This window comes from Orycteropus afer, unplaced genomic scaffold, assembly GCF_000298275.1.
Source record: "Orycteropus afer afer isolate SDZICR_OR568_19922 unplaced genomic scaffold, OryAfe1.0 scaffold00078, whole genome shotgun sequence".
NCBI classification, from domain to species: domain Eukaryota; kingdom Metazoa; phylum Chordata; class Mammalia; order Tubulidentata; family Orycteropodidae; genus Orycteropus; species Orycteropus afer.
Window position 1 is genome coordinate 374,393 of NW_006921665.1, and position 11,149 is coordinate 385,541.

Here is an 11,149-nt window from a genome sequence, read left to right on the forward strand (position 1 = left end):
AAGACTCCCAACACTATGGCCCTGGAATACATTCTGTGCCTGGAATAAAACGCACCCCCAGGGGCTGGCTCTCAGCCCAATAGTTAACAAGATGTACACACAGACCACTCAACCCAAGATGACACAACAACATACTGTATGGTAATACATCCCTTAGAGCAATAGACCATGGGACACCAGAGGACCAACATTCACACAGAGGAAATGCAGGACAAACAGGGTGCATAAATATGAAGGGCACAGGGGGAGAGTTACAGGGTAGGGAGGGGAAGAGGCTGAGTTAGGGTTGGACACGGTAAATGGTGAATGAACTAAATGTACATATAATGTTGTATATAAAACAAGCTCTTAAAATAAATAAATATATTCTCAGATGTGAGGTCTGGCCAGCCTAAAACCGAACACAAATATCTATTGATTACGCACTGCAGGGCCAGAAATTAGGCCAAGAGCCTGAGATGGACAAAGCAGGCTCAGGTTCAAAGCATCCTCTCTGGCTGGATCAAGTCGCCATATTCCTTATCACTGCCAGCAACCACCACCTTAGGGACGACTCTGAATAAACGGGGAATACCTGGTAGAAGTCTGTTTTCTCTGCAATGACCTTCAATATCCCTGGAGCAATGGGAGGAACTGTAACCATCTGCAGCTTGCCGAAAAACGGGTTGTGTCCAGAGCTTTTATAGCGTTTCATCTTGTCTTGGATGACGAGTGCTAGGGACTGGGAATGGTTGATCACCTCCAGCAGCGTGGAGATGGCCACATTCTGGAGGTAACAGTCGGTCACACAGCAGGCAATGGTCATAAAGGATTTCAGCCAAGATGGAAAACTAGAGTCACACTCTCCTGGAAGGAAGCCAGCCAGAGAAATCACACATGAAACAAACAGGACCATGTGCTAATGGACCCAAATTTTAAGATGCAACAGTGCCCTCAGAACCCTCAGAAGTTGCCTGGCTCACCTCGTGGCAGTGGCACCAATAAGCTGCCATCACTCAGGCCCGACAAAAACAAGATTCAGGCTGGTTTCGTAAGTTTGTCACAAGATTCAAAATTGCAAGTCAAAATTTTTAGATTATTTAAAATGTTTTTTGGTGGGTTGGTTGCTTTAATGTTTTAATATTTACTATTTGATATTTTAATATTTACATACACTAAAATTAATATTCTTGGGAATAAAAAAAAGAAACCCAAACTTACTGCTATCAACAGTTGAGTGGGATCCAACTCATAGCGACCCCTCTTTGGGTTTCCGAGGCAGTACCTCTATGGAAGTAGATTGCCCAATCATCCTTCCAAGGAGTGGCTGGTGGATTTGAACCACCAGACTTCTGGTTAGCAGTCAAATGCCTTAGGCACTATACCACCAGAGCCCCCATTTTTGGCGACAGAGTTCAAAAATGTTTTTCGGAGGCTTTCTTTGCAATAGAGAACATACCATTAGCCTTGCTTTTGTTAGCTTCCATTGAGCTGGTCTCTGACTCATGGAGACTCTGTGCACAGTGGAATGAAACACTGCCCAGTCCTGTGTCATCCATGGTTGGATGTGGACTAGATTATTGTGATCTACAGAGTTTTCACTGACTGATTTTTGGAAGTAGATTGCCAGGCCTTTCTTTATAGTCCATCTTAGTCTGGAAGCTCCAATGAAACCTGCTCAGCATCACAATAACATGCAAGCTTCCACTGATGGACAGGTGGTGACTTCCCATGAGATGCACTGGCTGGGAGTTGAACCCAGGTCTCCTTCATCAAAGATGAGAATTCTACTACCAAAACCACGACTGCCCTTCAATTAGCTTTAACAGGGGCTAACAACAATATTCCGAATGTATCAATTCTAAATGTTCTTCCAAATATTGTCATTTTCAGCTAATGAGAACCAAGGGACAAATTCCATGTGAAATTTAAGGTAATAATGACAAGAGAGAATATTTTTGCCTGAAGTTCTCACCAGTCTAATAAGTCTTTCTTGCTCTTCTCTTTTCTCTCATTCCCTTTTTTCTTCGAAGTACTCAATGCCTCATACAAATATTAAGCAATAAAAACCCACAGCCATCAAGTTGATTCCAACTCATAGCAATCCTATAGGACAGAGTAAAACTGTCCCACCGGGTTTCCAAGGCTGTAAACCTTCACAGAAACAGACTGTAAAAGCCTGTTTACAGACTGCCTCATCTTTCTCCCACAAAGTTACTGACGGATTTGAACCACCAAATTAGCAACCCAATGCTTTAACCACAATGCCACCAGAGCTCCTCATATTAACAAAAGATATTAAATAGACTATTTACTGACTACCATTAAGCACCTTTCATGTTGTAGGCATTATGGTGGGCCGTACTGGCCACCGAAGATTTAAAAATACAGACCCAGTTCTAAACAACTTACAATCCAGTGAGACACGAATTAAAAACATATCCAAGGCAGATACACTACTTGGAATGCTCAATCATGGGAGAACAGAAGGACAGTCTTTGCACAGGGAGACAGCTCCAGGGATGGGAGTGCACAGAAGGGAAGGGCACAGGGAAGAGGTAACTACAGGGAGGAAGTGGGAAGAGAGCTATGACACCGAGGGGAATTGCAGTCAATGTCATGAGACAAAATATATATGAACTGCTGTCTGGAAAATGAATTTACTCTGTAAACTTTCACTCAAATCACAACAAAAATTTTAAAAAAAATCGAAGTAATTATAAAATGTTGTTGTTGTTAAGTGCCGTCGAGTCAAACCCGACTCATAGCGACCCCGCCTTGGGTTTCCGAGGCAGTATCACTACGGAAGTAGGATTGCCCAGCCTTCCTTTCGAGGAGTGGCTGGGGGTTTGAACCGCCAGCTGTCTGGTTAGCAGGCAAGTGTCTTAGCCACTATGCTACCAGAGCTCCCAATTATAAAATAGGAAAGGAAATAAATATGGTCTTAGAGTCCCTTCTTGGAAAACATGATTTCAGCTGGTCTGTAAGTATCACTGGTGTAAGTAATGCTAAGAAGAAAGGCATGGTGATCTACTTCTGAAGATGAGCCAATGAAAACCTTATGGATCACAATGGTCTGATCCACAACTGATCAAAGGGATGGTGCAGGACTAGGCAGTGTTCTGTTTGTTGTGCATGGGATCGCCATGAGTGGAGGCCGACCCCAAAGCAGTAACACCAAGTAACATTACTCCAAACACAGACTTGCCGTGGGGCTGCCCTCTCACCAGGAGGCTGGAAGAGTGTTTGGCAGAGTTGTTCCATCTCTTCCTCGGAAAGGTAGACAGGGAAGGTGGCACAGTCTAGCAGCAGGTGGCAGGCAGCAGCGAAGGCCTCCCTGCAGTCCTCCCGCGAGCCCCCCAGGTCAATTACCACCTGAGCGACATCCCATTCTCCGCCGTTTTTCCTGCCAGGGCTACTGGGTAAAGAAGACGGTGATGCCAAACTTTTCATCTTAAATGGAGACCCTCGAACTGTGAACAAGTCTGAAAGGATCTGCTTGAACTGGGGCACAGTGATGGCCTTGGCATCCCATGAGTTCTTCCTGCTGGTATCCTCGGCGATGGCATCCTGTGTCCCACTCTTGTCTCTCTTGCCTACAGGCTCTTCTGACTTGCCTTCCTCTCCAGATGCTGTTAGTGGGATCCCAAAAATGTTCTTGTTGGCAAAGTTGGCAATAAGCTCTTGGATACAATGGAAGGTTTGTTGCATGCTCCCGCCTTTCTTCCAAACATCATCTCTTCCTGGGGAGACCCTGGGGACCCTCAAGTGCTCGGAGAGCTCTGGAGATGATGCACTCAGCCCAATCCCACTGTCTTCAGATTTCAGTGGAGGAAACGGAGTATCTTCATCAACCGGAATCACAGCCTTTGTTTCTAAAATGATTTCCCCATTGTTGCCTTTCACTGGACTCTGAAAGAAAGGAAAATTTGCATTGCATATCTCTTAAGACCCAAGGGATTCATGTATCCGTTAAACTGGGAAAACCATGGATGTGTTTGCTGTTTTTAAAAATCATACTCTCTACCAAGATAATCCCTGGATGAAAGTATATAATAAAGTTAAGAAGACCACAAACAAGGTGAAAGGAGAGCCCAAATAGGCTGCTGGGCCAACGTGCTGCTCTTTGTGGAAGCAGGTGTTTAATGCCATTTTGCATTACTTACTTAGAGCCTCTACGGTTCAAAGAGATGGTTTAATTTTTTTTTTAAATACGAATTAAGAATCTGGCTGAGGGTAAAATAAAAGAATGAAGAAGTAAGAGGAGAAAGCTAGAACAAAATGTCTGTTCAAAATAAAAAAGATACATTTTTAAATTTAGTGGCTTTCCCAGAGTGATGACACTTTAACCTTCAAGAAATCATTTTTTTCCTTTTCTTACACTGTTACTTAAATAATATTACATTAAATTTGAAACTCTTCAGCATTCACACTACTTTCTAGGGAAGAACCAAAGGATATTATACAATTTTTGATGCATATTGTTACTTACATTTGTAGACTGTTTGATGCTTAAATTGTGTATCTTAAATCTATTTTAGGATTTTTTCTCTACCAGTTAATATACCTTGAAAAAAAAATGAACTGATTTCTAATGTGAGGGAGCAAATCAGCAATTAGTCTGTAAGTTGGGATTCAAGTCCTATTCAGAAGGCCCCGTTTTTTTCCCAGAAGCCCTTTGGCCTCCAAACATGAACCACACACACAGCTAACTCTCTCTCACCAGTGCCTCACTCTCATCTCTCCTCCCATCTGCCATCATACTAAACATGCTTCAAGGGACAAATTCTCAATTCTCTAAAGAAACTAGACAGTAAAAGTAATTCCAAAATGTGGGCCTCCAACAATCTTGGGGACCATGCTTGTTGCAGTCTTTTTTGAGGACAATTTGGCCACAGCTCCCCACATTTAAAAGAAGCATGTGAGTCTTTTGGTTGTGATGCCCATCTAGGAATTCTTCATGTAGAAGCACTTGGACACATGCACAAAATGTGGGGATGCCAACGATAGCACAGTTCACAGAGAGGAGCTGGAAACAAGCACCAACAGGGAAAGAGCTGAAGAAACTATAAATCCAGACCACAGACTATGATGCAGAAGTTAAGAGTAAGAAACCTCTATGTAGACTGATAGGAGCTCTGGTGGTGTAGTGCCTAAGGCACTTGACTGCTAAACAGAAGGCTGGAGGTTCAAACCCACCAGCCACTCCTCGGAAGGTTGGATAATCTACTTCCGTAGTGATACTGCCTTGGAAACCCAAGGAGGGGTCACTATGAGTCGGGTATGACTCGACGGCACATAACAACAACAACAGTGTAGATTGATATGGACGGATGTCCCCAAAATATTGTTTAAATGAAAATCCATTTAAGTCAGACAACAGTGAATAATCTCAATTTATATATATGTATAATATGAATATACATAGACATGCACACACATATAAAAAGGACCCCTGGTGGTGAAGTGGTTAAGAGCTTGACTGTTAACTGTGAGGCCAGCGGTTCAAAATTACCAGTCGTTCTGCAAAAGAAACATGAGGCAGTCTGCCTCTGTAAAGATTACAGCCTTGGAAACCCTAGGTAGCTGTTTTGCCCTGTCCTATACAGCAGCTATGTGTTGGAATCAATTTGACAGCAATGGGTTGGGTTCGGGATATGTGTGTGTGTATTATTATTTTTTAACCTTTAATTTTTTAAAATGGACTTTAGTTTTCAGAGAAGCTTTAAGTTTACAGAAAAATTCTGCAGAAAGTCCAGAGTTCCCATTTACTCTTCTTCTCCCGACTGCATGCTATTTCTCCCATAATTAACATCTTGGATTCCTGTGAAACATTTGTTAAAACTGATGAACCAATACTGGTATATTATTAAGTCAAGTCCATGGTGTATGTTAGTGTTCCTTCTTCGTGTTGCACGATTCTATGGGTTTTGACAAATGTAAAATGTCATATGCCTACTATTACAGTATCACGCAAACAGGTTCACTGCCCCTAGAATGCCTTGTGCTTCACCTGTTCATCCTTTGCCCCTTCTCCTGAACCCCTAGCAACCAATGATCACTTCATAGTCTCTATAGCTTTGCCTTTTCTGAAATGTCATATTGAATTACAGTTTAAAAAACCAAGATTACCTGTATACAAACACACACATACATGGCTCTGGCAAGTTAGGTATATCTAACTACTGTCTTACAACCTCTGGGAGGGAAGTAGCTTAGAGGGAGCTGGTGAAGAGATGGGGGTTAAATTCTATGCTAAAATCTTTTACAACATTTGAGGGCTTTAGAAACATATTTTAGATATTACAGCATATCTTCTAACCTTTATTCCTATTCTAACCACTTTTATTAATTACTTTCTACTTCTATGGAAGCATATGCTTTCTTCACTCAGAAAGCCATCTCAGCCCTTAATGCACACACCGAGCTTCTGCTTGCCGGCTCTGTGTCCAGGTAGGAAGGTGGCATCTGGACTTTGCTGAGCACCTTAAAGCACGTTTTTAAGGCCTGTGTGAATTCAGGTAAACTCAGAGACTCCATGTCCTCAGCCAGGGGCTGCACCATGCAGTTGAGCACCTGAGGGAGATACTGGGTTTGCACCTCGGAGTAAAGCTCCTATGAAACAAAAAATACAGGTGTAGAGAATGTACTTTCAATTTATAATCAGAAAAAAAAAGTACCTTAAAATGGCATCTTAGAAAATTCAATTTTTCAGAACACAAGAAAGTTTATGCTAATTTCCAAATAAGAAAACATAATCATGTTTTTTTTTTTTTAACCCAAAGAAATCAAGAGACATTATTCCCCTCCTTGCAAGTGGCTTTTACACTTTTCTAATAGAAAATAATAAAATCAACACACATCTTTCTATCCGAAGGAAATTCATTTCCTTAGAGAAAATTAGCTAACTGCACAGTTTTTGCCAGGAAATATATTGACTCTTACCCCTAGCTAACTGATACCAGTTCATTATCTAGTTTATGAAACTTCAGCTCTGCCCACTTATAATCAGGGAAAGTTGTAGCCCCTTTTAAAATAAGACATAAAAGACAGAAAAGTAGATTATACCCAGTTACATCTCCCATGCTGATAAAAACATTAAAATAATGTTGTGCAGGTGGCACAAATGGTTTGTGCTTGACTGCTAACCTAAAATGAGTTGTTCAAATCCACCTCGTACTGTGGAAGAAAGGTCTGGCAATCTGTTTCAGTTAAGACTGCAGCCAATAAAACCCAATGGAGCACAGGGGGTTGCCAAGAGTCAAAATCAACTCTATGGCAACTATCAACAACTTCTCAGTAAATTTAAGTTCATAAAAGAGGTCTACAATGTTAATAATGACATAAAGCAAGCACCAAGCCATCTTTTCACAGCAAAGCTGCCTTACCAAGGGAATAACGTCCAGCAGGAACACAAGGAGGGTGCAGAGCTCCGAGACAGTGGGGGGTGTGCTGACACTTTTCCCAACAGAGTAACTCTGCTTCGCTGGCCTACATCAGTCACAGGGGAGAAAAACAAACTAATTCTTTCTCCTACGATTTCCAACCATTTCTTATGATTTCCAGCAAAGCTACTTGTTGTAACTTTGTTGTGTAACATACTGTAACATATTTCAAACATAATGAAACTCTGTACTGCCAGTGACAAAGCTTTGGTGACTAAAACTATGTAACAGAGAAAGGAGTGGCAACAATCTCTTGAATCTGCTTGTTTTCAGAAATGGTCTACTCTGATTTGAACTACTACTTGAATTCAGATGAGGGTGGACCCAGGCCTGTGCAGGACTCCACACTTAGTGGACATGGCCAGTGTCCCCAGCCTCAAATCAACGGTATGTTCCAAGTGAACTAGTCTGGGCTGCAGAATACAGCAGGCCCCACAGCTGTGCAAACTGAGGCAGAAGCAACCTAAGGCATCATCTCCCCCAGGTAACACCCGAGTTCATCAACATTTGGGTTGTTAGAATTCTTCAGTTTCCATAGAGACTTTCCACTGATCAACTCTACTGCTAGCTGCTTATCTTACATGGAAAATTAATCCTTCTTTGTAAATAAGCAAGCAAAGGCATAAATAGGTAAGTTTAAAAGTATGTATTGGTTCTCAAAACAGAATAACTTTGGATTCATCTTGCTAATATGATACCATTCAACCTGCGTTCATTTTTTTCACTGTAAACCTGTAAATGAAAAAAAAATAAAACCAAACCAGTTGCCTTTGAGTCAATTTTGACTCCTGGTGACCCCACGTGTATCAGAGGAGAACTGTGCTCCACGGGGTTTTTAATGGCTGAGTTTTTGGAAGTAAATTGCCAACCCTTTCTTCTGAAGTGCTTCTGGGTAGAGTCAAACCTCCAACTGAAAGGGTAACAGTTCAAACCCACCTCGAGATGCCTCCAAAGAAAGGCCTGGTAACTGCTTCTGAAAGGGCACAGCTTTGAAAACCCCATGGAGCAGTTCTACTCAGCACACACAAAGGGTCACCATGAATCAGAATCAACTTGATGGCAACTGTTTTTCCCTCAAACTCTGAGAAAATAAATTTATTTTTTAAACCACCCACTTACAGTATTTCTGTTACAGCAGCACTTGACTGCTAACCAGAACGCTGGAGGTTCAAACCCACCAGCCACTCCTCAGAAGGAAGATGGGCAATCTACTTCCATAGTGATACTGCCTCAGAAACCCAAGGAGGGGTTGCTATGAGTCAGGTCTGACTCGACAGAACATAACAACAACAGGAAGCTAAGACACTGTCTTTAAACTCTCTCATCTTTCCTAAATATTCCATTAATACAGAACTGCATACTTACCTAAAGCAATCCTCAAAACACTTCATCATATAATCCCAGAGAAAGTCTGTGCTGAGGGAAGTAATTAGCAAATTCACTGTCTTAACAATCTCAGAGGCATTTCTATTTTCTTTTATTGAACTGTAAAAGAAGGAGGTAATAATAAATAAATCTATGAAAAAGCCTATATTATGAGAAGATCGTGTCTGAAAAAAAATGTAACTCATTTTATCATTTACAACTTATTTCCAGAGAGGCTGACAAACCTTGATGAAGATGAAAATATTACTGTTCTTATAAAGAGTTTGCATAATGCCATCCTAAACAATATTAATGCATTCTCTTAGAACTAAGCTTAAGAGTTATTATAAAAAGAATCTGGTTTATAAACCAGTTTTGTTCCAACAGTAAGTCATTAGATCCTCTACTGTTAAATAGGAGCCCTGCTGGCACAATGGTTAAAAGCACTTGGCTGCTAACCGAAAGCCTGGTGGTTCAAACTTGCCAGTGGCCCCACAGAAGAAAAAACCTGGTGATTTTCCCCCATAAAGATCACAGCCTAGGAAGCCCTATGTGGCAATCCTATGCTACCCTACAGGCAGGTGGCTCACTGAGTCAGAATTGACTTGATGGCATACAATAAATGATGAAACAGTACTTTCAGCAGACTGTATTACCTTAAAATGGCCAACAAAACATAAGATTTTTAGATGGGAGCTCTGGTGACGTAGTGCTTATGGCATTTGACTGCTAACCTGAAAGCTGGAGGTTCAAAACCCATCAGCCACTACTTGGAAGGAAGACTGGGCAGTCTACTTCCATAGAGACACTGCCTCAGAAAGCCAAGGAGGGGTCACTATGAGTCAGAATCGACTCAATGGCAGTGAGTTTGGACCCAAAGAACTAGAAGGTACCCAGCTACAATGCCAATCACTCGGAAAGGGATCAAATTTGGAGATCCTGTGCAGAGTGGGAGAAACATGTGGAACAAAACTCAGAAATCATTACACTAAAAAGACCAGGCTTACTGGTCTGATAGAGATGGGTGAAACCCGAGACTATGGCCCCAAGTCACCCGTTGAGCCCAGAATTGAACTCACTTCCATGGCTTAACTCTCGACCAAAGAATAGATAGGCCTACGAGCTGAACATGTGTACCAGGCAAGTGTACTCCTTTGAGAAGGACACGGAAAAGATAACCACAGGGAGGAAGTTGAGGTGAGATGTTACAATGCAGGGAGTGTGACCAGTATCACAAAACAAAATGTGTACATAAACTGCTGAACTTGTAAAATGAATCTGCTTTGTAAAATTTTGCCCAAATCCAACAAAAAATTAAAAAAAAAAAACCCAAAAAAACAGGTTTTGATGCTTCAGCAAATATATTCAAAGTTTACTTTCAAGGAAGGGAGAAGCCAGGCTGGGTCTCTTTGTAAAGAGAGCCACCACTTGGATGCCCTACAGTAGGCAGTCCTCATGCTGGCACCACTACGTGTGATTTTTGGAGCCATTTGGTTTTAAAATGGTGTGAAGGTAAATGATGGGAATGAATGAATGAATACACACATACATACATACATATATAGCCCTTTCTCTGCAATTAGTCATCTCAAGGAAGGTGCTGGTGCCCGCTGACCTGGTATTGAGTGAATGGACGTGAGAGAGAAAGGGCTGTGTGGAACAGCTGGGATCTGGACTGAGCAGGGCAAGGAAGCTGAGATTTTTGGACTGGCCTCCTGCACTGGTTTTGCACAGTTGGCACTGTGAACAGGGTTAGCTAGAGAGAACCCTGACAGCAGTGTCCGACTTGCTGCATCTCTGCTTTCTCTAGCATATCAGTTTATGTCAGCAACACAGAAAAGTAATCACACCATTAGGGAGGGGGGAAGAAGACCTTCCTTGTAAAGGTGGAGGTCAAACCCATACCTTATCAGTGAGTTTCCACTCTGAGTGTAGCTCAGTTGAAGATCAGAGCCAAGAGCATCTCTGCAGTAAGAATAAAAGGCCCTGATCACTTCCAGAAATAAATTCCCAACCACCTGGGGCCCTGCAATGAGAAAGAAAACGGTCAGAGAAGACTACATAACATACACAGAGAATGAATATAGTATCTCTCTATAGAGACAATTTATACAGGTGAAAATGTACAGAACTACAAGGACTTTTAGTCGTGACAATGACAACTTTAGCAGGGGGAATAATATACATGCAAATAGCCAACATTTCTATAGATCTCATTGTTATGAATTGAATTGTGTCCCTCAAAACGTGTTGGAATTGCCTAGACGGTTTCACTGGAGAATTCTACCAAACATTCAGAGAAGAACTGATACCAGTCCTACTCAAACTATTCCAAAACATAGAAAAGGATGGAATCCTCC

General features: G+C 41.8%; 1 protein-coding gene across 1 annotated transcript in view; it reads right to left on the minus strand.

Annotated features, from left to right (window-relative positions):
* The window catches only part of DOP1B (DOP1 leucine zipper like protein B), a 208,787-nt gene that overhangs the window by 93,274 nt on the left and 104,364 nt on the right, over positions 1-11,149 (minus strand). The window contains 6 exon segments of the mRNA XM_042780999.1: positions 575-846; positions 3,207-3,891; positions 6,403-6,594; positions 7,368-7,470; positions 8,790-8,909; positions 10,695-10,815. Coding sequence (XP_042636933.1) covers positions 575-846; positions 3,207-3,891; positions 6,403-6,594; positions 7,368-7,470; positions 8,790-8,909; positions 10,695-10,815 — 1,493 coding nt within the window.